We start from the raw sequence: 27782 nt of genomic DNA, 5'->3' as shown, positions 1-27782 counted from the left end.
TTGTAAATAAATCAGCAAATTCACTAAATCAGTAGTCCAAAGACCCGTTTCCTCTCTGCTTAGGCCTTAACAGTGTGATTTAGAATGTTGTTTTATTTCTGATCTTTAAGGAAATCGTGAAATATATCAGTTAGATATTTGAGAGAAAATGGACAAATTTCAATAAGTGTACAGTTGAAGTCAGATTATTTTACTTCTTCAAAAAATGTCATGTGTAATGTCTTTTTGGTGAGGTTATTTTGATAAATTAAAGTTTGTATGCCTTCATTTGATGTGCTTTCAGAGACTGATACATGTAGTTTGTGATAATAAGTTTGCTAGTGGTGTTCAGATTGAACAGGATTATTAACAGTCTAGCTCGACAATTTATCTTGGACAATCACACACGTTCATGTACACACGTACAGTCACTTGTACAATCACACACGTTGCCCTCTGGCAAGTACTAAATGAGGTAATGTAATGGCAGACTTTGGGTTACGCAGTTCAGGGGCCTGTTTGTTCTTACATGCTTACATATAGTTACAGCCTGCCAGACACAAAGAATTCAAAGTTTTAGGAACTTTGTGATCTTTGTTCTTAAAACATTAGCAGATGTGCGTTATTTCCGGTTGTATTGGAGTGGATTCTGTTGTAGAATTGCCAAGTGTAAAGAATTATGTGATGACAATAGAGCCAGTAATATTGGTTTTAATATCATATTTTGTTATTTATTTTTTCAGTTGACTGAACAAATGTTTGTGCAATATTGTTTTTGTTTTCTGTTTACCATTGCATTTTGATATTAATGTACGTCTTGATTATATATTTATTTAGGCCTTTTGCTATAGTTAAAGTAATTTTTTGTTACTCATGAATCTTAAAATTGAAAGTTGGGACCTCCGGGGCTCATTTGGTTAATGTGCTAGTGCAGCGTAATGACCCAGGAGCCTCTCTCTAATGCAGTCGCTGTGAGTTCAGCACATGCTGGCTTCCTCTCTAGCCGTAAGTGGGAAGTTCTGTCAGCAACCTGCGGATGGTCGTGGGTTTCCCCTGGGCTCTGCCCAGTTACCTCCCACCTTAATGCAGGGTGTCATCGTATAAGTGAAATATTCTTGAGTATTACATAGAACACCAATCAAATAAATAAATAAATAAATAAATAAATCAATTGAAAGTTGAAGTAGAGTCAAGATAGCTGAGGTATTTGTGTTGAATATGTTCTTTCTGTACATACATTACATACAGGTGAAAGGCGAGTAGATGCCTTAGGAATGAAAACCACTTAGTTCACATGTGACTGTTGTTGTTTTTCGTTCAATCCAGCACCTCTCACACAGGAGACAGTTTAACGAAACAATCGCAACTTGCATTGAAGATGACCGGATCAAGGCCATGTTGTTAAGGTGCTTCGGTTACAATCGCTAGGTTGTCTGACACGTGAGTTCAATCCCAGTCTTGGATAGGGAATTTTCAACTTGATGGCAAGAAGTGATCTCTGGCATGCACCCACTTGTGTGGTCTATTACTTGCAGATCCCTGGAAACCTCTTGCACTCAACCAATACCATATGTGTGACATGTTTACTGGTAACTTGCCACTGGGGAATGGTTTGGTATGGGCACTGTTTTTTTCATGCATGCAGCTGTGCGCCTTTGAACAATGAACAACTATTATACCTTGCGTTAACCAATCAAGTAAAACAACCGAAATCAGCATTAGAAGCTGATAGCCTGACTTCTAGAGCTAATTGACATCATCAACATAGTATTTCTTTATTTATTTGATTGGTGTTTTAGGGCGTACTGAAGAATATTTTACTTAGCCGACAAGATGTTAATATCCAGAGACTGATAAGTGTCTCTGAGAAGGCATAGTGTGACATGCATTGCGAACAGGAGTGATCATACCCGATAATGACTTTGTCTTTGGACTTTTTGTGTGTTTCATTTCCTGTACATTAACACTGTGTACTTTCCAATGACACTTGTGATGACTAATGCGTTTTTAACTTATCTATGTGAATGTAATGCACAGCCAACACCAAATAAATTTGGTTCTGCGTCAACTCCACTTTTTACCTCTGGTGCGTTTTCAATGCGTTTCAGTATACATACTTGTCCTTTCTGATGTATAACGGTCAACTTTTGACCCAGTTCAACTCGTGTATAATATACTATAACGTGTTGGCCTACATATCGCATACAGATTATACTTAAAATGCTGTACGTGCTGGGAAGTCTTCGGTACAATCTTACACCGAAATAGGCTTGAACGGTGTTCTTGGCAAGGCCTGCTTAAATCACTCTGGGACGACCTTCTTGTAGTTCATTTGCTGTTGTATTATGAAGCTAAGGTTTCACGCCATGCCTTAATTGTCCTTGACCTTCCTTGGAGTCTGTTATTATCTGTTTGAAAAGATAGTGTGCCACGCGGTGTCACCACTGATACTCATACAATCGTTCCATGCACATAGCTTGCCAAATCCTCAGCGTCTGCCGCTCATTTTAAACACAACACCCATTTACCATTTCATAACCTCATAGTCACTATGAACACCATTATTCCTTGCCTTTGAGTACTTAATTTTTCTCTTCAACTGTACAATTCCTATCAGCCCTCTCTCCCACCGTTCTATTTCCCATTCTATAATTCCCATCGCCATTTAGTTAAACTAAAAATGAACTAGCCATTTCTCACTCCATGCATCTCAAAACCGCTCTAAGCATTCTCATCCACTGTCGCCTTCCCATGCGTTTTTGAATGTGTCGTATATATTTTACTCTGGTTTGCTGACGCAGGAAAGTTGTAATTTAGTCCGGTACAATGCTTAAAATGAACTTTTATGTTAGCTATGCTGAAGAGCCTGGGATACAGCAAAGAGTGTGAAAAAAACTTTCAGAAAAATGAGATAACCCTAATAACCTATGAGAGATTATCGGTGGGAATTTCTGTGTGGTAAGTGCTCAAATACAATACACAACTACCAGTGACAGCTGTGGATACAGGCGTTGTAGTTTTTTGAAGGAATCCAGCCAAAAATATGATTCTGCGGCCACTAACATCGACGCGTTAGGGGAGAATTGTATATTTTCAACTTCAAAAGATACTGTATTCCCATTCCTATCCACGGCTACCCTTTTGAACTAAAAACGATAACCACTATACCGGTAGTGCAACTTTTACCAACGTCTCCTCTTATAGCAGATTAGTTCCCATCACCATATAGTCTCGTATTTGCAAGTCATTAGTCCCATCACCACTATAGTAGGCTGTCACTTTCATCCGAGATCCGGTTTCCCACGTTGTAACTTTTTAAAGTACATGCCCAGTGATATTCACTTGTTCAGTTTTCTTCTTCAAACCTAGCGAAGAACTTTTAAGAGTGAGCCACGTGACCTTGTGCTAGAAAGAGGTCACCAGTTCCGCGATCTACCAAGAGTACTCTCCTTACGTGTTCTATGTGCCGGAGTTATCCGTTCGAGGGACCTCCAGACACTCGGCGTACCACGAAGACAGAAAGATGGTGAATCCCGAACATCTTACCGAGGCTACCAATGATGCGGAGGACAAGGAGAACGCCACGACAGCATTGCAAGGACCTAACGAAGCTATACCCATTGAAGATCGGTCCAGAGCCAGAAACAGGAAAAGTGATTTAATTTACGGTATACAGCATGCACCACCCATTTACCTCTGTGTCATTCTTGGGCTTCAGGTGAGTTTAAATATTTGGTACAGGTAACACGTTAAAAGGTTTTGTTCGTGATAAACGGAAAGTATTGAATATACAAAGAGCACTTTTTTCCACAGTAAGCTGCATACGAGCGACAGTAATATGTGTTACGATTAGAAGTGTTTACCACATTACGCAAGTAGTATACACCGTCGCTTTCGCCGCGCATTGAAATGGCGTTATTGAGGTGACGTGGTGTCGTTGAGTCCACGTTCTATGCCGGGTTGAAGAGACAGGTGAAACGAGTGGGTTTGGTCGGCTTGTAGGGTTTAGTGTTGAGCTGTTGCCCGCCAAAGCGGACCGCGCCGCGTTCGCCAATCGAAGGCGGATGGGGCGGACCAATGACCAACGCGTGCGCGAACGTCGGTTTGTAAAGTTAGGTTGGACAGCTCCATCGCACCCAAACTGACCAATCGGTGAGAGCGGATTTACTGCGGCATGAACGTCGAGAACACGGGAAGTCCTGGGAGAGGGGTGAGTTCGCTTGCCAAGTCTGCGCCAGGACATTCTCTGGACGGCACGCCTGGCTCAGGCATCAGCGAACCCATGCCCTGCGGGGAGTGGCAGTGAAGCTCACGAGCTACACGTGCGCCAGGTTGTTTACCCGACGAGCGAACTTGGTCCGGCACCAACAGACGCACGGGCAAAAGAACGAACCTACCCATGTGTAAAGTGAGCAGTTTGTTGTGAATGTTCTATGTACGATACCGGCATAAAAGTTTTTACCAATATCTGCAAGCACCAATTTTCCAACGGCTACCGACCGATACTTATAGCCTCGTTTGCCCGTTCGGAAATACCGTTAGCTCTTTAATCCTCACATAGGGTACACAAAGGTGGTAATATAGTGTTTATCATGACAATCGAAATGGAAGCGTCCAGTGATAGCAAAGTACGAGGGAATACTAAAATTAGAAATGAGAAATTCTGATTGCAGCATGGGGCATCAGAAAATAAGAAATAATAAATATCTTGATGAAGTGAATGATGAATTATTGATAAATGTGCGAAAAGCTACTTACTGAGTTATTTGTCCTTGCCATTGGTCAAGGGAGAAAACTCTGCAATGAAAAAATAACGAGCAAATAAATAGTACTTATCTTTCTAGGCATGTAGACATTATTTCGACGCTACAGAAAATTCTCAGGTTAAAGCACCACCTAGGATTCACTAGAGTTCTCGTACTATATACATATGTACCAGTATGGACACCATTTGTCATATACACGAGGCATTTGGTTCCTACACGACATACATCTCAATAATGCCATCGCTGATCAACTTTACGTTTGGTGGAGGTAAAAATGCTACATTATACATTAGTCTCATTTGTTACTCGCACTCTATGTATATAGAGGGCATTCACAAATAATATGTAGGAGAGGTCCACAAAAAGTGCATACACAATATATAACTCCATGCACCAAGCCATGTTCTGTTATCTCCAGGCATTATCTCTCTTGGTCACTATCTTTTAAAACATGGAAGTGTGCTGTAGGAAATAACAACCAGTATACTATACTATACAGTATACTATACTATTTTGTTCTATAGTTATTCTATACTGTACCGTGCAGTATACTGAATAGCAGACAAAACTGCATAACAATCTGTACTATATAACATCACAGACTGCACAACTCTAGGCTACACTATGTACTACACTACACTGAGCCACACTGCGCTACGCTGCACTTCACTGTACTTCACTGTGGTATGCTGTATCATAGCATATCATATCATATCGTATAGCATATGACGTAAATCATATTATTTCATATCAACGTCATTTGCGCGTGATCATACGCATCGACTTTTGGTTCGTTTTGGCGACACGGACCCGTCACCCGACAATCTCCAAGCCACTTAGTTCGTCCATCTACCAGTCTACGCGTCGTTGGGTCCGCGCTGTGAAAAAGGCAGGACTTTTTTGTTTTATTTTTATACCGTGTGTGCACTATGGGTATTCTTCTTTATTACTTAGACACGCTGAAGCAGCAGCGACGACAACAACCAGCACTCCAGCCCCGACTTCACCAGTCTTACCAGCAGACACACTGCCTCCCCGCAGCAGCAACAACAGCGACGACACCCCCAACACCGCCCCCGGTCACACCCGCACCACGGAACGAAGGCAGCTCGAGCAGCGGGGTCGTAGCAAGTCCAGAGAAGGACGAGTGGAAGAAGAAGAAAAATTGGAAGATTCGAGTGAGCGGCTTCCAGCCCGACCCATTCCAACCCCCGTGCCATAAGTGTTTCGTAAGGCACGGTCGGACGTGTACCAACGCCGTTCGTCGCAAGTATTCGTTTATTCCACAACCAAACCACTATTTTCGAGGAGCTGCGGACATGGGTACCTCTGGGAAGGCGAGGACGGAATTTCCAATACCGAGCTTATTACGACTTTGAGAAGTTCTTTACCCTCCGGCACAGCGACTCGTCTGGCCGAAAAATGGCTACACTGGCAGTCGCACCAGCTTGGGGTACCCATCCGCCACCGGCTCAACCACACGGAGAAACGTATCGGTGATAGTCAACTCACGGTAGACGGGTTGCCCACATCGACGGCCGTCCCACCGTCTTCCAGTTCCACGGCTGCTATTACCACTACCATGGGTATCACCAGAATCACCCACGCCAAGGTGAGCTACGGTGCCATACCATCGACCAGATCGATGACGACACCTTCGAAGTTATCAGCAGCAAGAAGACAATTCGTTATAACCTACCGTTACTAATAGGGTATATGGTGTACCAGTATGCCAATCTCCGAATGTTGGAGTTCTACTACGATTTCATGGCTGGGTTCTTTAAAAGGTCTGACTGACTCGGCATACATTCTCTGGTCTGACCCGGACTGGGAATCCTTGGTCAAGCCACAGCTTACGACAGCATACGAAGCGGAGCGGGACAAGCGGTTGTCCTGACGCGACTACAGAGACTTCGGGGCTCTTCAAGGTCGAGAGGACCGGCGATGCTATCATCACCTTCTGCTGAAAGACATACTATTATTACAGCGGGGAGTCGAATAACAAAGACAAATTCTCCTGCAAAGGCGTTAGTGCTCGGGGTATGAACAAGGACGTATACCTCTCCGTGTTCAAAGCACGAGTAGAGTCAACCGAGGTATCCGTATGCGGGGAAACAGCATATATTCCTACACGCAGCACAAAGACGCTTTGACTGATTTTGACGGGAAGCGTAAGGTACTACCGGACGGTGTAAGCACCACTTACCTGGACATTTTACTTGACTGCCACCGACTGTTATACCATGACCTTATATCTTGCCGTGAAGGCAAAATAAATACAAGTCAAACACACTGTATGCGAGTGTCATCTCATTGTTTTCATAGAACGAGGTTTATACACGCCCACCTAGAAAACTTTGGTGCGTAGAGGCCGACCCAAGCGTACATGAGAGAACGTTGATGCAGGTAAGTAGGTTATGGTTGTTGTCCCATGTCAACCAGTTCGGCCTGTCATTGGCTGTCTATACCCCCAACCACGACCCGGTTACGAATGTAGCGCCGTTGAGTGGACTGGTGGAGAGTGTACGTGTTCTGTTGGGCCAGCAAAGCCGACACGCGGGCCCGACTCACTTTGAACCCTTTGAACCCTGTTGACGGGCTGAGTTCAGCAAGGGCTGGACCCCGCTGTAAGCCGCTGGGCTGTCGGGCTCATAGTACAACGCATAGAGAGTCAAGGGCGCTGCCTGCGAGAGTGCTCTGACCTCGCCTCCTCCGCCGCCGCCACTGCTGCTGTCGAGGATGCTGGCGGCCGGTGCGAGGCATGGTCTCGTGTCTATCTTGCGTGTGTGCCAGGGTAGATATAGGTTTGGTCTGGCGGAATGCGCGACCGAGTTGGCCTTCCCCAGACAGCGTATTTTTGTAGGATTCGAACCCCGGTGTTGTCGAGTTCGCTGAAGTTTGTCCACGGTCTCCAGGCATGTTAACGCCTTCTTCTTCTCGGCAGGCTCTGGCATAACAGTGTTGGCGAAAGCGGAACGTTTCAACATAGTGGCGGCGTCTATTCAAAAAGCGTCTTTGCGAACGTGGTCTGGCGTCGAGTAGGCAGGTCTAGCCGTAGCTTGCCACGTCGATTGGCAAATTTTTCCTCAGCACTTATGTTTCTTGGTCTGCTTGTTGCCCACTGGTCACTTTTGGCGCTGTTCAACCCAACTTTACAACCCGTCTTTTCGCTCACACGCTCTCATTGGTCAGTGGCGCCCACCGCTCAATGACGGATGCGACGCGAACATCAACGAAATCGGAGCGGAAAAATTCAACCCAACCACTGGCCTGTTTTGGGGCGCAACAACTCAACACCAAACTCTGCAAGCCGACCACTTGGACTATTCACCAACGCGGTTCCAACGAAATTCGGACTGGAATATACACGTCAACCATTGGTCCGTTTTGGCGCGATGGACCCGTCACTCGATAATCTACAAGCCGATTTGGTTCACCGATCTATTCACCCCACGTAGCGTTCAGTCCGCGCTCAACGAAACGACGCCATCTCTTTAACGCCACCCCAATGCGCGGCGAAAGCGACGGTGTATACTACTTACTCAGTTCAAGACGCCTTATTCATTTCTCTTTCATATCTTTCATACCATAGCACTTATATATTGACGACGATAAGAGTTTATATGGTACTGTCTTACCGTATCCCGGAGCGTTCTTTAAGCCTACATTGGGTTTCTTTTTTATTTTTTTTTATTTTACAGATGTTCATTTATAGATTTTCTCAGAGATTCGTGATCTGGTAGAATCCTGTTGTGTTGGGCAATTGAATAACTGTGTCTTGTACCCCGACAAAGTGAGCTAGAATGTTTTTACTCTTTGGGACGCTTATCTATTATGTCACGGCATGGAATTGCCCTGCCCAAAGAAATGACTGAAAAATAGTTACATACGATGTAAAAAAACCCGAGCATACTTATGGAATAATTCCACACAACGCGACTCGTCGTGATGGAGTGGCCTTGCGGCTTATGGTTAGACATTAAGCCGTACATTTACCTTTCTTGTTTCACGAGACAAATCATTTGTCTTGACATTTCCTTCTGAGAAATGCAATGACTCAACCCAGGAAGGTGAACGGCCATTGAACGTTCACCATGATAACCTAGTGGCCTAGTGGTTAGCGTGCTGTTACATTTACAGCCCGTTTTCATCATACCATAATGCTGATCGCCGTCGCATAAGCGAAATATTCTTGAGTACGGCGTAAAATTCCAGTCAAATAAATAAATATCCTGCTATCTCATGCATCATACATCTTTGACTACTCAATTATGTCCGACTATCGATACGACTTAGTCGGGTCGGATTGCTTTGTCCAATTGGGATACCTATTCAGGCTGAACTACTTTGTCGGATGGGGCTACTTCGTGGGATAGAAATTCCGGCCGGAGTGCATTTACATAGTCGTGTCAGACAGCTGTGTCGGATAGGACTGCTTATTAATGCGCTGAGACCCACTTTCCTGATATTTGTAATTCGAGCCAAGCGTCCGCGAGTGTTTATACCCGGCATTAGATTACATTTGGTTGGCAAAACATTTTCTCTGATCAGTCATCTAGGCATGTACAAGTAACTGCTAATTGCCCATTTGGTATTTGTTAAGTCTATTTTAGATTCAATTGACTGTAATTGAGCGACGTGTATAAAACGATTGCAAACAATGACTGTAGAGGCAGGGACCAGACATTTCGACATACCCCCGATGCAGAATTACGCCAAACTAGTTTTTCTATCACTTAAATATTTACCATTTATGAAATGGATGGTTGTGAAAGCTATTTTTGTGAAATTCAGTAAGATTGTAACCCACACAAGTAAACTGAATGACCTCTACCGACTATTCTGAGAGAGGTCAATTGCCTCACAGCCTCTTTTCACTCATTTTACTTTTATAATATTGAATCCTTTGTGCATACCAATGTTATATATGTATATATTGCAGTGATACACTCCTTGATTCATGTTCACATATGTTCATCCAGCTAATTTTACTCAAGCACTTGATGGATATGTACATGATTCCATTATATATAATTAACATCCTAAGAAAGTCTATACTTTTGAAGTTATAAAGTGAAAAACGACAAACAGGTGTATACATTGGAACCCGCGTAATCCTGCACCTGATCAACGAAATAATCCGCCTAATTCGACAGAATCCGTCATCCTTTATATATCGTATGTATGCACATTGGCTAAATGATAAGTTCTGTTAATATGAATGCTTTTAGTCCTGTTGTATGAGTTAATCTCCGCTTCATTGCATAAAATCATTCAGAGAGACCCTGCCAGGCGCGTGAGCCCACAATAGGATATCCCTCTGTCAACGAGATTACTCTTGACTATGTTTTTTAAACAAATGCACATTGCGTCTAATCAAAAATGAGACTACCTTGAGCGATTGCTCTTGGCGCAAGAATGGCTGCCTTGTAATTTAGAATGTGAAAACGTTTGGTCCTTGCTAACAATTAGCAGTTGTCAAAACTTGTGTGGCGATTTGCCCGTGTCACAACTTTGTGTGGCCATTTGCCAGGGTGACAAAACTTGTGTGGCCATTTGTCTGTGTGACAGAACTTGTGTGGCTATTTGTCAGTGTGACAAAACTTGTGTGGCCATTTGTCTGTGTGACAGAACTTGTGTGGCTATTTGCCAGTGTGATAAAACTTGTGTGGCCATTTGTCAGTGTGACAAAGCTTGTGTGGATATTTGCCAGTGTGACAAAACTTGTGTGGCTATTTGCCAGTGTGACAAAACTTGTGTGGCAATTTGTCAGTGTGACAAAACTTGTGTGGCTATTTGCCAGTGTAATAAAACTTCTGTGACCATTTTTCAGTGTAACAAAAAGAACATCTAGACTCCAAGAGGTTCTGTACCCCCAACCAATGATGGATCATCAAACATCCGCATACTTTTGGGCAGCAGCCTGCTACTTCAAAACAAAATGAACACCCTGAAAACTTGTGTGACCATTTGCCAGTGGAACACCACTTGTCGTCCACCAGTGTCACTGTGTATATATCTGTACATCACATGAGATAAAGATCGTCAGTAACTTGCCACACGTTATTACTTTAGCCCGGCCACCTCGGTTCATTCACTCATAATATTGACCGCCATCGTATAAGTGACAATTCTTATTTATTTATTTACTTATTTGATTGATGTTTTATGCTGTACTCAAGAATATTTCACTTATACGACGGCCAACATTTTGGTGGATGGAAACCAGGCAGCGCCCTGGGGAAACCCATGACCATCCGCAGGTTGCTGGCAGACTTTCGCGCGTACGGTCGGAGAGGAAGCCAGCATGAACTGGACTTGAACTCACAGCGAACGCAATGGTGAGAGGCTTCTGGGTCATTACGCTGTGCTAGCGCGCCAACCAAGTGAGCCACGGAGGCCCCGACAATTCTTAAGTATGGCGTTAAACAACAATCATATCAAATGGAATCAGACATTCTGGGTTGTTATCCATTACATGATTTGTTACACTTGAACGGAATTCAGTGTATAACAGACCTACAGACAGACACTGACACTTTCTACTTTGCTGACGGTGATCATTGACATGGTGATTTCCTTTATTGTTACTGGCTTGCAAAAAATCACAGGTTCCATGAAACCCCTGTGACCTACTCCCATTGGCTACTGAGGTCCAGACCAGATTATAGGCGTCGAAACAGACAGTCGTAGACCGATCGTCAACCATAGTGGACGTTCCAAGTCAATTATGGTGGGTGCAAAACAAAGTTCAACACAATATAAAGCGTATAAAGTAGGACATTAACACGGATTTAAGGAAAAGCAGTCCCAGAATAGTTTCTACACATGCCAGAAAGAACGCTCTAAGCACATCATTTATTTATATATTGAGTATATTGCCTCTCATTCATTGGCTACTAGTATATCTCGATTGCGTTTTGATGGCAACTGCCCATACGTCCAACGTGCAGATCTTATCCAACACCATGCATATAGACTCTGTTTATATTTACTTAGAAGAGTATTCGTTGAACAATTTAAAGGAGAAGAAAACTTAAATATCAAACAAATACCACTGAAAAGAGTATGCCTTTTCTCGCAGGTGCATGCGATAAAAAATTCTAATATGTACCTCAAGTTGATAAATTATAAATAGAATCAGCGCCAAAATCCGCTGTGGGTGACTCCATTTTGCCAAAGAGCTAGTTCTGAAGTCCTCTGTGTTAGGAGAAGAATTGCTGTCGGAAACCGCCGAAGTGCAGTGTACATTTGCGGTAGAAATCTTCTTCCCAGAAGGTAGCGAACAGTATAGTTCGTTTTCCGCTTGACGATCGGGACACCGGAATGTTGGACGTAGGTTTCGAGTTTACACGAACAAGGCGGGAGTGTTAACGACTTTTGGCTGAGAGGCAACACACCCCCAGCATAAATTACAGGGTGTTAAGATGGAGGACGTCATGGACTCAGCGATTTATGCCAGCTTTGCCGTTTTCAGGCTTTATGTGTATGGCGAGGAAAAATCGCAAAATTATGCAGCAGGCACTACCAGATAGAAAAAAATGTGCCTTTTTCAGCCTATAATGTCGAAATTTTTAGCTTTCTTCTCCTTTAAGTAACGTGTAGTGAATGTGTTTAGTGGCATATCCTGGACACACTGGTCTTTGCAGTAATAACCTTCTACATTAATTGAAATCGTCACAAAAGCCTCAGGATCCAACAAATGCTTCAAGGCGAAATGTCAGAGTTGAAACTATCCTTCTGATTCTCTCTTAAATGTTACCAGATTTGTTTGCTGTTTATGTATTATCCTCATTTCTTCCTTTGGGACCTGGTGCTTTTAAGGTGTTCTGGTGATGGGTCTCGCTGTTACCGACTTGGAATGCCCGTTATGATCTGCATGTGATGTGTAAGTGTCAAATACTAGAATCATAAAACTTTTTTCTAAGCTTTGTACCGAGGTTGATCATTGGTATAAACATATTTTCTCATATGGTCAAACCCACAGTGACATATGCATAAATTTATGCATACGCAAAAATAGTACAAGACTACAGCATAGCAAATAAAACCGGAGCATCGGCAAGAGTGTGACAGATAGCCACACGTAAGCGTTCAAGTCTAGATTCTTGTCACTTTACCTCGGTTTGGGTTTTATTGTGAACTGTTCGAGTATAAGTGAAATATCATTGAGTACAGCGTAAATCACCAAATAAATAAATAAATAAATAAATCAAACTAAATATCCCTCTATGTTAATTCCTCTATATGTGGGAATAGCTTTTAACTCATGTACTATTATTTATTATTCATAAGCAGTCCACCAAAATCAGGAATAGTTTAGTTCTTTTTGCTGGAGAGATGCGCAGGATTCACGACTAGAGAAGTTCTAGTATACATAATCATAAAAGAGTCCACTGGGTTCGAGTACATTCTTTTTGAGAATCTGGCAGTGAATGGTTCAGTAGGTGCTTCGGTAGATTATGGTAATAATTAAATAAACCACTTAATTTTACATAGAAATATTTTTCACAACCATCTATTTCATAAATGATGGGTATTTAGCCGATGAGAGAAAATAGTTTGCTTATTTTTTTCTACCCTGGGGATGTGCATATCGATAATAGAGCCCTTTTCAGTATCTGGCTCTACACTGGATGTCTTACTGAAGTCTGCACGGTCTTTATTCTGGTCATGCAAGGGGTTATCTGCACTTGTTTATCTGTCCTTAATCTCAACCTGTGCTATAGTTTTGAAAACTATAAACTGTAAACTTTCTTCCATATCTCATCAATTTATTAATACCAATGCAGATTTTCCCATCGTCAAAGTGAATATATAGTCAGGAATAACCGAAATGCCAGTCATCGCCATATAAACACATGTACAGACAGGTAAGCGGATTTGGCCCATTCATTCGCTTGTCGTAAATGAAACAACGATGATGTGAAGGAATAGACGTTTTTCTGCTCTGTCATTCCAGCAACTGCTGATGGCTCTGGCTGGGGCTCTTTCATTGTCCATGACCCTCGCTGAGGTGATTTGCGCACGCGTGTCTGACAACATCCGCTCTACCATCTTTTCCTCCACGCTATTCATGTGTGGGTTGTGCACCATCTTGCAGTCAGCAATAGGCGTCAGGTAATGTCTATACCCTCATAAGGTTACTCCACTTTTAGCAATGTCGCGTTCCATGTACAATTGCAGTTTACTTGTAATCTATGTATAAAATAAATAATGTTTGAAAATAAAATCGTTCCCTCGTACGGGTATATAAACGGGAATACGATAGAGAAAAAATAGCTTCACTGGCGAATTTGATTGGCCCAGTTTATTAAATAATTCCGATCTCGCAAATCACCAGATTCAGTTAATGTGAATGTGTCAGAGGTGTCGGATTGGTATGATATACCTAGGCCTACTTTTGAGAAATACACAGAAACACAGTTAAACCTGCAGGTCGACATTGATTGGCTGACGATGGAGATCAAATGTTAACACTAACAAGATGGTAGTCTAATAGTCTAATAGAATGTGTTAGAGTACATTCTAGCATCACTCAGACAACAAACTTTCTGTTAGCATTAACAGATTAATTTTTGGAGTGAAGGCAGCATGAAGAGCATTACCAAGGTTACGTATCTCTTCACTGTATGATGCCATGCAAATTGTGCAGTTCGCGACTGCTTCGCAGCACGGGCCCTGGGTGTTGATTTTGTACAATATGCATGTGGCATTTGTGGCTTTGTATGGACGACAGTGGGGTGATGCTGGGACCACATTGAGGGAAGGGGTTATAAATACATGTGATGTACGGTTATTCCAGGCAGCTTCAAACAGTTCCCTGTACACATTGTTGATTCCGATGTATTCTTTAATCAGCATCAAACTCCGGTGAGATCAACAAATAATAAAAGTCATTTGAATAACGAAAAACGCACACCTCTGATTATGTCCCTGAGAACTAACTGGCATCGACTATTTTTATAAAGTTAAAATGAATTCACAGTATTAGACAACGCCAGTGGTGTAACTGGGATTTTCAGAAGCTCATTCCGATCTCTTTGTAAGGAGTAATGTGTTGTTCTTTCTCTGGCTTCAGACTGCCAATATTCCAGGGTGCCTCTAACAGTTTCCTCCTGCCTTTGCTGGCGCTGAGATCTGTTCCCAGCTGGCAGTGCGCCGTGGTGAGGAGTCCGGGTAAGTGCGCAATGTCCACTTGTATTCCGCTTAAGCCGTATTCACACGATGTGATTACATTTCAGACAAATGAAAATAGAACATGCACTGTTTCGTGCGATTGTATAGCCCTCGACAAAAATTCTCAAATAGATTTGCTCTGTTTTCATTCCACTTGTGGGGCATCTTTGGTCAAGGTGATTAGCATGCCAGCGCGGCGCAATGGCCCAGGAGCGTCTCCCCAATGCGGTCGCTGTAAGTTCAAGTGTGGCTCACATGCTGACTTTCCATCCGACCGTACGGGAAGGTCTTCCAGAAACTTTTGGATGGTCGTGGGTTTCCCACGCTTTTAGAGTGCCCTTCCAAATAAGATTTTTTGTTGATTGTAACATACATTAGATGTAACCATTTCCCATGTTGTTTAATATTTGATGGTTTTGATTATTAATATATATTTCCTGTCAATTCTGTCAACTTAAAATTCATTTTCTAATCCATTTTTAGTGATTATAAATGAGGAACCAAGTTAATCATTCGTGTACCTCGACTAGAATAATCATTTGTCAAATAAGTGATATATTATTGAGTTTGGCATAAAACACCAATCAAATAAATAAATAAATCATCTCCACTTGAATAATGTCGACGAGTCGATTCGAGCACCAATATGCAGTTATTCTTCGGAAAATGTAGCTCCAGATAAAACGTGAGGCCTTAAACCTGTACTTGTAATAGGATTTAGGCGCTAAGCTGTTCTAAATTTGAACATGTCAGTAGGTATCAATTTGCCGCACATGGATGGTCGTGTCTCAAAAATGTTTATCTACTTTATTCCATGTTTACCTCGAAACACTTACTAATTTACCTCACTGTTGAAAGATTTTTCTTGTTTAGTTTCAGGTTTTAATTCATCTTTTCATAATGTATCGTCAAATGAAATGTCCGATGATACAGTTCACGAGACAGCAATGTTGTGGAAACTCCGACAAGTGAGCGAACAGTTTTGATTTTTGATGTTTGTATTTACTTTATTCAGTATTTCTTCCTGCACCTACATATAACATATATGTCTATATTTGAATGCGGTGGACAGTAAAATTCAGAATCTTGTAAATTCTATTTTTCTCAATACTGTGTTAATAATAGAGAGAAAATGGAAAAAATATTTTATTAATATACCTGTTCTCCACATCTGCAAATTCAAGTTTTTAGCTTGAGGCAGGTTCAGATTTTACGATTATCCAGCACAACCTACGGATTCGATTAGTCGGATGATAGTAAGACACACTCTCTTTCTCGCGATTGTAGCATTCGACAAATTGCATCGCCTGAACGCGGCTTTTAAAACAGACTTGTCATATCATCATCCCACTTGTCGAATTCGACGAATCGAGACGACAAATCGCATCGCGTGAATAAAGCTCAATAGGTAGAATAGGTTTAAATAACATAAATAAGGTTTCTACTGGTTATATTCATTCTGTTCAAATTTTACTTAATGTAATATCCTCTGTGTAGAACACCATATGTTGGCGTTTGCTGTAATCAGTTTTACATATTGTCCGTATAGAAACATGATAATTGCACCATCACTGTCACATTGCGTTAACTGGTATTGTACACTGGCCCTCCAACATGTAGCTCATTCTCAAGTTCGAAAGTGTTTGGTATTTCAACACAATTCACACTTTCAATTGAACGTCCGGATGAAACAGCTCTCTAAATTTTACAATGCTTAAATTTCCCGGAACACAACTATATGATATTGTTAGAGAATTCGAAGCAAATTGAAATAATTGAATTTTTCCCGCTTTGTCAAAAATATCAGTTTGCACAAGTAGAATATTAATATGTGTTCAAATGCAAAACACAAGATTGTACTTTGACGCTGTCTGTTTTTTTTACAGATCGTTTCTTCCTTTTTTGTAATGTTTATTCTGGAATGTTTAGAGTTTCAATAATCCCTGCAGTGCGTTCTGCGGCTAAGGTGCTTGCCTTTAAATCCTTACAACTAGTTCACGAAACATGCATGCGTTCCATCCTACCCTCTAGTGCTTTTGCCCAATACTCTTGCTCCTAATGTTTGGGGGCCTGGTGGCAAGATGCCGTTGACGATGTTTTTTCACGTGATCTTGAAGTTGACCAGCGACCACTTGCCTTCCCTTGGTAGTACCTGTGTCACACGCTGGAGACAATTTGCCGGGGCATCCCGGTTTGCTCCACTACAACTGTCTGTTAGAGTATAAATCAAAAAATGTTGAATATATAATGGTATTAAGCACCAATGAAATAAATGAATGAAAGTATAATCGCCTTGGACTTTGACATCTAAAGATATTATGATTATATTAAAGAATGTGGAGCCAGATGCTTTTAAAACTCCCCAACCGTTATCAGACTCTTGCGTGGGGACACTCACTTACTTGTTCGACCATGGCCTTGCTCCCGCTTCAGCCAATCGACCTTTGGCCATAGAGGTCACAGGCTTGAATATGACATACGCTGGTTAGGTTCAGGTTTGTAGGGCATCACAACTCACGACATCTCGCAAATTTGAAAATAATAGAGTATGTTTGAAAATAAACAGGCAACTACAACTAGTTTCCATATTCTTAAAAGGCTTCAATTTGAACTATATTGGGAGTGACAGTTTGCTGATGAACAAACCGATTTGAAATATGCACATAGATTCTTCTTAAAGTTTTGGGGGTGTATGCCGGTCAACTGAAGGTATTGTTGCATCTTTTTCTTCAATGTCTGTACAGGTGATATAAATCGATGAACTTGCAAACAAGTTAGGACATTTTTTATACCCAACAGAAACATAAGATTTTTGTTCTCATTGTTGCGTTATATCTGCAGCTACAGGGCAGTTTGGTGGTGACCTCCTTTCTACAGTTCCTGCTCGGCATCACCGGGACTCTCGGCTTCCTGATGAGATTCATCGGTCCTATCACAGTCGTACCTACCATATCCCTCATAGGACTGTCCCTGTTTAAAGTGGTCCTTCTATACGCCCCAACCCAGTGGGGTATCACAATACTGTAAGTGTTGATCAAATGTGTGTCTTGTGTATTACTGCGAAATAGGCTGAACAAATACATCGTTCCCGCCCTCTCCCACAAAAAAGCAAAGTCAGAAATTGCAAATCCAAAGTGTCCAACACATATTACGAATATTTTCAGATTGGTGTGCACTGAATGTTTGGAGTCTAAAATCGAGTGATGAGAAAAAATGTTGAACATGGTATCAGTTTAAATCATAAAAAAGAACTGAGAAAAACATGCTGAAAATGCTTTTAATTTGTTTTCATGTAGAACTATCGGATTGATCATAGTATTCACCATTTTCATGAAGGAGATCCACGTCCCTCTGCCGTCCTACACCAGACAGACAGGCTGTACAATGACACGTTTCCCGCTATTTAAGGTGTTTCCGGTAGGTTGAAACTTGGATATAGCATACCATATCCCAGGTTGAAACATGTTTGGTATTAAAAGGGCAAGAAAAACATGAAAATATCCACAAGTTTTATGTCAGAACATGCGATACCTTTGAGGCTAACACTTGAGTAGGTTACACATATTCTTGATAATGTCAGATTCATTGTAAACAGAATTCCTCACAGCAGTGTAACGATTGAGTGATTCATGTTGTGTACTTAAACATTACTGAGATGTCAACCAAACAAATATTTATGATTGAGTGATTCATGTTGTGTACTTAAACATTACTGAGATGTCAACCAAACAAATATTTATGATTGAGTGATTCATGTTGTGTACTTAAACATTACTGAGATGTCAACCAAACAAATATTTATGATTGAGTGATTCATGTTGTGTACTTAAGCATTACTGAGATGTCAACCAAACAAATATTTATGACTGAGTGATTCATGTTGTGTACTTAAACATTACTGAGATGTCAACCAAACAAATATTTATGATTGAGTGATTCATGTTGTGTACTTAAACATTACTGAGATGTCAACCAAACAAATATTTATGATTGAGTGATTCATGTTGTGTACTTAAACATTACTGAGATGTCAGCCAAACAAATATTTATGATTGAGTGATTCATGTTGTGTACTTAAACATTACTGAGATGTCAGCCAAACAAATATTTATACTATTGTGAAATTCGTTCCAATAAAGATAAGGCGAGTGTAAATTACATCCGATATTTGAGTCATCGGTCTGCTTCCTGATTTCTAATCTTAATTTTGATTGTCATAATAGAACGTATCGAGCCTATTCTCAAATCTTGGATTGTTCTTGTTATTCCAGATAATCCTCAGCGTTATGATTGTCTGGTTTTTGTGTTACGTTCTCACAATGACCAACGTTTTCCCACCAGATAAACTTCACCCTAGCTATTTCGCCAGGACTGATGTTAGAAAACAACTCCTGCGGACTTCACCCTGGGTGTACTTCCCATATCCAGGCGAGTGAGTCTAAGGCTCCCTATAAATACCTGTTTGTAAGTTTACAACCATAAAGAAGGCAAATCTGTGCAAGAGCTATATGTACAAAAGCGCATGTTCCAACAAAGGGGCACTACTCTGCTAAACAATATTACGAGGTGAAAGAAAAATCAATTGTATCCAGACGATGATAAATTGTTATTTAGATCCCCGCCAGCATGTAAAGGATTGGTGCTTGGCCTAAGGCTAAGTTTTGCCAAAAATTACAACAAAATTCCCGCATAACGTAAACGTTTACTGCTTAAAAGAAAATATTAAGACAACAAATAATATAAGGTTAGTTGTTTCAGAAGAGGAATAAAAGCAGACCTGAACAGCGGAGCCATTTTTTTCTGACATGCTTGATAATTCTATAAATGAACTTGTAATCTGAAATTCTAACTAGGGATACACGCTCAAAATCAAAACAATGCCTCAGTAGAAGCAGGTGTAGAAACATCTCTCTCGTGATTGGTTAAAAGTGTAAATATGGAGGTGCTTTCGAGTTTTTGAACTGCGATATCTCGGTTAAGCAGCATTACAAAACATGAAAAGGTATGTTTTTTAAGCTTTATGTGGGATGCTTCATTAATGCATGTATACATTATTCTAGCGTTGCACTTGCTACACTGTAAGAATTGAATGCAAATTTGCAGCCTTAAGCACTGTATATCCTTACAGTAAATCATGTTGTAAACATTTTACACCATTTTCCAGCGCGATTCTGCACCGATGTGGTGTAATTTTTTTCTAGTCGATGTGTGTTTACAACATTGTTTGTAAAACTCTAGCGGTTTGACCATTTACATTGCACTGCACTGTAAATGTACACTGGTTTTCTTGGTAGATATGTAGATTTTGTTAATTTGCAATGGAGTTATTTGATTATTTACAATGGTATACGTGGAAATATACTATTTTGGATGTAAATATTAAACAGCACATATTGTAAATCTACAGTGAAAAGAACTGGTCACAAGATTGCCTGGACTTTTCTCTGTAAAATTACAGTGTAATTTGTCACAGTGTAAATATTTTTTTGTGTTTTTGCTATGCTACAAAATGGTGGCGAGGGTGATTCATATAATGTAGGCGTATATTATCCCACGAGCATTCTATAATGCACAATTTCATTCATCTGGGCATAATTTCCTGTTTGCCTCCTGTGTTTTGTATAAGATAAGGAATTGCTAAGTTAAGTCATATCATTTTATCAGCATTCTAGATGTAATCGTCAAAGCGGCTTTCACAATCTCACTCGCCAATGCGCTCGCTGTGAGGCCAAGTCTAGCTCTTGGTCGTGGGCCTTCCCCGGGTTCTAACCGCAACCCCCGCCCCCCTGCCATCGCCCCACCCGACGTCGTAGAAGTATAATATTCTTGAGTACGAGTAAAACACTTATCAGGCAAACGAACATATAAACTTATCAGCTTTAGAACCGGCCACCTATAACAAGGCACCAATCCATTTTGGGCTAAATACGGTGATTGTTCAGATAGAGAGAGCACAATCAGTACTTTCAGATTTTGACGTTTAATAGTTTGATAGTTTAATAGTTCATAGTTTGTGCTGCTTTATCCAATTCGTTCCCTTTTTGTCCATATGTTTAGTAATCTGGTTCATTGTTGTCATTTTGCAACAGATGCCAATGTCTTTCCACGTTTGGCAAGAGTGTGTAAGGGGTAACTCTAAAAACCCTTCCACACACCCTTTAGTAAGGCAATCCAAATCTGTTTACCGCTCCCCCCTTTCGAATTAATTTCTTTTCATTTGTAGCCTATACATCAGATTTTTAGGTACATGTGCGTTCATAGAACACTTAGGTAATACACGAACAGATTAATGTCACTGCTGATAACGATGTTCTTATTTAGTGCGATGAATTCGTCCATCTCCCATTGTGCAGTTTGTCCGATGCGATCTATCTATTGTTGGGCTTCATGTGTCTGATGATTCGTTACAGGACAGTATGGTACCCCGTCCTTCAACGCAGGAGCGTTCATCGGAATGATAGCGGCAACTATAGCGTCCACGCTGGAATCAATAGGAGATTACTACGCATGTGCGAAAGTTTGTTACGTACCTCCTCCCCCAAAACACGCGATAAACCGCGGGATAGCCTTAGAGGGGTTCGGCTCGATGATTTCCGGTCTGCTTGGCACAGCTCATGGTACAACTTCGTACAGTGGAAACATAGGAGCCATTGGTATAACAAAAGTAGGCTCTTGTGATATTTTGTTGTTTGTAACAGTGAAAGCATGAATGGAATAGTTAGATTTTGTTTTTGTCATTTCTCGAAGCTATACCACAACAATCTTTATTTCAAATATCAGCTATTCTTGTTTTTGCTAACCCAATATGGCATGCTGTAGCGAAAGATAGTTGTTGAGAAAAATAACTGGATTTTAATTTATTTCTGTTATATTGATAAATTTAGTTCAACTTGATCATTTGAGAAAATTAATTCAGCATCATAAATGGTATGGTTGAAAAGAAGACTTTTGGGTTACCGGTATTTCTTTTCCTGTTTGCTTTAGGTGGCAAGTCGCCGAGTGTTTTATGTGGCCGGAGTGTTGACCATCATCTTGTCCATCATCGGGAAAGTCGCCGCTGTTCTGGTCAGCATACCACATCCTATACTCGGCGGCGTACAGTCAGTCATCTTCGGTATCTTGGCAGCCATCGGTCTGTCTGGCCTTCAGTTTGTCGATTTGTCTTCGTCTCGTAATCTTATCATTGTTGGCATATCCATGTTCCTGGGCTTACTGTTACCAGAATGGATATCCAGATCACCGAGAGCTATCAACTCAGGTAGTTTACACATTATTTTTGACTACCCCTGATAAATTGCTATTGCAAACACCGAAATTTAGGGAACCTCGCCGTCCTGGCGGGACACCTATTGGAAATGTTAGGGTTATTATTATTATTTGCACCTTTAAAGCTCCTATGTCTCCAGAACTACGAAAAGTAGAGAAGTCAAACTGAGCAGTAAAAATACTGAATATAGGAAAAATCTTGCCAGTTTGCAATTGTTTTATCTAGTCACATGACTTGACCACCATGTCGAATTTTGTCGAGAACATGTTAAAGTCCTCTTCTCCAGCGGTCCGATCGAGGAGCAAATTGATATGTTGTTACACAGAGAGAAGGCCTACTTAAATCGTACAGTTGGACCTCCGTTTGCAAATTAGGCTTGTGTAGCCATTTTTAATAGAACAAGTGTCTTCTTTTCCTTTTTACTTCATTTTTCTGCTAATTGTAATGTATGATGTTGGCAATACGACTTCTACTGATATGACATTCTGCACTGATTCCAAACTCGGTAATGATTTTCACTGGAAGTTTCAAGAATATACCGGCCCTTAGAAAAAAAACAATAAAAAATGCGGATTTGTTTTCTTGTACGAAGACTTACAGACTGTGAACGGTTTTGTATGTAATTTGGTATGTAAGCTGGTGCAGGTCTTACATCTGTAAAATGCATCGAGTTCAGTTTATTTCCTGCACCAAATTGTAGAGTATATACTACCGCCGATAAGTTAATTCAAACCTGATATGACAAATCACTGGTGAATAATGATGCGATTTTGAAGTTATTATGAATTTTCTGTGCCCAGGTAACGCTCAGTTTGATCAAGTTCTGACTGTGTTCCTAGGAACACCGATGTTCATAGGCGGTGTAATTGCCTTAATTCTGGATAACGTTGCTCCAGGTTTGTATGAAGTCCTCTGCGTGAAATATTCCGGTGAGAGCATGAACAAAAGAGATCATAGCTGCAATAGTTTGTAAACCCTTCAATTGAGTTTACTATTACCTACAAAAACAGTTGACGGCGCTTGCACAAAGGAACTGTATAAAGTAATGTGAGTTTCGTTCTCGAACATACGCCAGATTTGACTCGCATATAATGTTGGTCTGTATAAACAGAACAGGTACCAGACAATAACTTTTTTATGGCCTTCATTTCGAGAGGAGCTCTAATCATTCCTCAGCTAACATCAGCTTGTAACATCTGTTTGGGATAATTAGAGTGCACGTCAAACCGAGCAGAAAATTACTTGCATTCAGTCTACCTGCAAAAAGTGTTTGTATTTAACGGTAATTTTGGGGCGATTGTAAATATTTACAACAGTGTGGACCCAACTGTAATTTTGGATTGTACGTTACAACTATCAAAACTTACACAATCCCTTCTCGCAAGAGTGTCTGTTGTAAGTTAAGACCACGATCGTTGTCTTAGTGATTTACAATCAACTTAGACTCACGATCCTTTCGTGCAAGCGAGCCCTGACAAATATAGCAGAATAGATTCTGATCTAATCTTTGGTTAATCTGTAAATAAGTCTGTCATTATGTCACCCCTTGGGTCCTTAGAGCATCACAGGAAAGAAAGATGCGTTGAAAGTGGTTTGCTGTGCATACATGATAGAGTAAATCCGCGAACCTCACTGACTCTTCAACTATTCTTTGACTATTCAAACATCGGCCAGTGGCATCTGGCTGGTCCTTGTCAGTTGAGGTCATTTGTTTGTCAGAAGGTTTGTTAAGTATAACTGGCGAAGGGCGGTGTTTTATACTTAGGTTTCCGCTACACATAAACCTGACCACCGTCATAATGACAAAATTATTACCGGCCTACTCCACGCCCCCTCCCCCTCATGTCTGACTATCTTTTAACTTTGAAGAGATTGTGTAGCATGTGTTTCACGTTCCACGTCGCCATAAGCAGCGTTCATATTGCACGTCGGCATGGCAATATGCCGTTACCGTAGCGTCATTCACTCACAATAAGTTTTACTATCATAAATTTTTGTTTCAAATTTTCATTTTCGGCGAACTCAGGATGCTCTCTCTGATTGATGTTCGGCGTATATTAAATAGGTTACTGAATAAGTAACATATAACAATCTTGACTAAATAAGAAATCTTAATTAAATGAATAAAAATATGTGACTGAAATAGCGTTATAATTTGGCTTTGTCTTTGTCTCCTGCTTTCAGGTACGATAGAGGAGCGAGGTCTTCACGCCTGGCAGACTGTGTCAGAAGATTCCGCTAGATTCATCACTGTCTATGATCTCCCCATGTGGATAACAAATGTAGTTAACAGGTTTAAAGTTTCTAGATATTTGCCATTCTTGCCTGTCCAGAGGTCTCCTGAGCAAAATAAAGACTATAATGAATGACGCCATGTATTTTGTATTTGATTTCGGTATTGAGTAAAGATCCTGATTTCCAGCTGGAAAGAAAATAATATCCGCAAAAGCCCCACTTTATGTTTTTTTGCAGATTTTCACAAAAACATGAAAGTGAGGCTCGAAGTAAGGATTGATTGATTTTTATTTAACACCGTAATCAATTGCGTTTCACGTACACAACGGCGATAGTCGGAAAATGGGGGTGCAATTCTTGCCCCTTGTCATGTATCTGACGAATTTTCATACGTGAGGCACAGATTTGAATCTTTATGGCTAGCTCGTGTGTCATATTGGTGGAAAACAAGTACATGATCTATAAAAATTACGCGGGCCTCAGTTGGTTAGCGCGCTAGCGCAGCGTAATGACCCAGGAGCCTCTCACCAATGCGGTCGCTGTGAGTTTAAGTCCAGTTTATGCTGGCTTCCTCCTGCGGATGGTCGTGGGTTTTCCCCGGGCTCTGCCCGGTTTTATCCCACCATAATGCTGGCCGCCGTCGTATAAGTGAAATATTCTTGAGTACGGCGTAAAACACCAATCAAATAAAAAAATTAATATAAAAATTACCTAAAGAGCGTATAGCCACTAAGGCTGCGAGGAGAGCACAGACGGGAGAATCTCGCCTGTCAGAGGCTGGGATTAAATCTATGCGTCGAAACATTCGTATACGATCCGTCAACCAATAAGGACATAATTGCCATGACAATTCCCAAAACGATGTTTAACATACACTACCAAAGGACTGAGAAAGTACACAAAGAGTGAAATTAGGACTGAATGACGCATGGAGAAGCAGTCAACAACGCTGAGGGAAGAGTGACAGGTATGTTCTAGGCGTATGAGCGAAATCTTGATTCAGATCGTGTACCATGCTACTATAAAAGTTGTCGATCATAAAATGTATATCTCAATTGCATCTTGAATTAACTGTTCATATATCCAATATGGCGATCTAATTCAACACGCTGAATATACATCCCCTAGCTCCGTGTTAAGCGGAATAAGACACAGCTGTGAAGCAGGGTACCAGAGATTCTGGATGCTCTGATTGAAATCGTAACATAACACAGCATCTAACAAATGCTAAAAGGCGGGATGTGTACAAACCATATGCAGGACCCTTGAAGTGAGACACTACGAGACAGAAGACAAGAATCCCCACCGCGACAACAAAGGGTCTTGAAATTGATATATCTGTCTAACTTTTAGCTTCTTGTTTGCCTTAGCCTTAAGCAGTAATTAAATATATTTTGATTTTTAAGTTCCATTAGTACACATCAACTAAGGTAATTGCCTATTTCAGGGCTAAATACTAAAATTTGAGTTTGAAACAATTTGGGGACTTATAGGTTGATGTAATTTCGGGTATAGGTGATGTAATCTTGTATCCCTTAGTGCACACATTAGACGACAAAAATTAAAAAAAAGAAACGACTAAAACTTTCTTCGAATAGGGGCGAAATAGCATGCATGGTATAGCATTTCTACGAAACCTGTTACTCCACAGTTGCGTCCCTTTCCTTGTCAAAGATTCCGATGCCATAGCCACACTGTATCAAACGAACATTTTCAAAGCGTGGCATATTTTGATACATAACTTTCATAAAATATTTTTCTTTAGCCGGTCTTTTTGTTCATTTCTTTATTTAATGTCATTTTCCTTACTGTACCCTGATGTATAAGTCAGACTTGCAGTAGATTGGCGGTTCAAAACCTTCCTATGAAGTTGGCATATTTCACATTTGTTTAAAGCCTTTAAATCAAGTAATGGTTTGTTTTGGCCGATCTGAGATTTTAAAAAAAAATATATGAAAAAAAATTGCTTGACGTGACATTGCAATTGTTTCCCTGTCCAATCTGTTGTTCCGCTGCATGTAGCTATTCAATAAACACTCCGTTCTCCCCAGACGGACTTATCTTTCGCACACCAGACATTTTTGTTTGGGTTGATATTTTCTGTGGACCGGGAGAGAAGACTGGTGAAAGGGCGGCCTATATGTTACAACGTTGAATCAAATATAACACATGCATAGTCGGAAACTAAGTAAATAGCACGTTTTAATGCTTAAAGTGTCTCAGAAAAAGGGTGCAAAATCCAAAATGCTGTGGTATTTGTCCCCGCCACGATTGCTTCTGAATGCAAATTGTCTCCACATGGGAACTTCACACTGTGTTTTCTCTCCTGATTCTCTAGAGCATTTATTTTCCTTTGCAGACAAAACAACGCAAAATCTCGTCGACTTTGTTATACACATGGGATTTCACCAGGAGGGTGTGGGCGTTCTTTTATCAGGATGTCTGTGTGATCTGTACAACGCAGAGTGATGTAAATACGAGATTGTGGTTTGTAGGTATGCAAGAACTTCAGACAACAGGAAACCCGAAATCAAAAATGACATGGTGTGTGTGTAATGACATTTTAAACAAATGCATGTTCATACTCGAGTTAGGACAAATATCTCAGTTGCACCTGTTATTAAATCTCTTTTATTGCGTACTCGGCGCATGTCATTTATTATGTAATCGGAAGATATCTTCATCAGGTTTAGGTGGTTTGGTTTTGTCTTACGGTGAAAAGGAAAAAGGCAAACAATAATCTGCATTAAGGATGACATTTAAAATGAGAAAGAAATAAAAATGGTGATCCATTAGACGATTATGCAAGTGCCCAAATGAAATCGACTGATTGACTGAATGATTGATTGAATGACTGATTGATGTTATACAGCGTAAGTGAAAAGGTATTTCAGAATTATGTTGACTTGTATATTCTAAATCACCGAGATTGCCAATTATTTGGAGTTTTTGCTGCCATATTACGTATGTAAATTGAAATGAATTTATTTATTTGGCGTCTATGCGGGCCTTTTCTTGATGGAGTCTGGTGATGGTTAACATACCTATAAGCATGCAGGCTATGCAAGCTGTCTGATAGAACTGAAATACTGCCCGAGATGTTTAACATTTATAATTATAATCCCTCCGGACTCTGTCCGATTTCCTCTTCCACGGCTGGTCACCGTTGTGGAAGTGAAATATTCTTGAGAACGGCGTAAGAAATACATACGCGTATATAATACTGGCGTCAAACACCACTGAACTAAACAAATGAAGAAATATAACTATAATCATTCATTCATTCATTCAACAATCTGCTTGAGCCTAAAGGCGGACAGCGATGGACATGATGTAGGAAGCCGTCGACGACTGGT

At 40.8% G+C, this 27782-nt stretch overlaps 1 protein-coding gene across 1 annotated transcript; it reads left to right on the top strand.

Moving 5' to 3' along the window:
* Positions 1-3502: 3502 nt before the first annotated feature.
* On the top strand, positions 3503-24560 carry LOC135467543 (solute carrier family 23 member 1-like). Its single transcript, XM_064745314.1, has 16 exons — positions 3503-3697; positions 4218-4387; positions 5700-5923; positions 6149-6357; positions 7071-7151; positions 7355-7497; positions 13683-13865; positions 14827-14924; positions 15798-15892; positions 17766-17947; positions 18221-18341; positions 19196-19352; positions 21335-21588; positions 21909-22182; positions 22992-23087; positions 24376-24560. The coding sequence occupies exons 1-16, from the start codon at positions 3503-3505 to the stop codon at positions 24558-24560; spliced, it is 2667 nt and encodes an 888-aa protein (XP_064601384.1).
* The last annotated feature ends 3222 nt before the right edge of the window (positions 24561-27782 follow it).

The sequence above is a fragment of the Liolophura sinensis genome, chromosome 6 (genome assembly GCF_032854445.1).
Source record: "Liolophura sinensis isolate JHLJ2023 chromosome 6, CUHK_Ljap_v2, whole genome shotgun sequence".
Lineage (NCBI taxonomy): Eukaryota > Metazoa > Mollusca > Polyplacophora > Chitonida > Chitonidae > Liolophura > Liolophura sinensis.
The sequence above is the reverse complement of the archived record's forward strand: the minus strand, read 5'-3'. Positions and strand labels throughout refer to the sequence as shown.

Bases quoted from the DNA above. Each gene is read 5' to 3' on its own strand.
- LOC135467543 (XM_064745314.1), top strand. From the start codon at position 3,503: ATGGTGAATCCCGAACATCTTACCGAGGCTACCAATGATGCGGAGGAC. The intron at 5,924-6,148 runs GTGAGCGGCTTC...CCTCCGGCACAG, and splicing joins AGAAAAATTGGAAGATTCGA to CGACTCGTCTGGCCGAAAAA. The intron at 23,088-24,375 runs GTTTGTATGAAG...TCCTGCTTTCAG, and splicing joins TCTGGATAACGTTGCTCCAG to GTACGATAGAGGAGCGAGGT.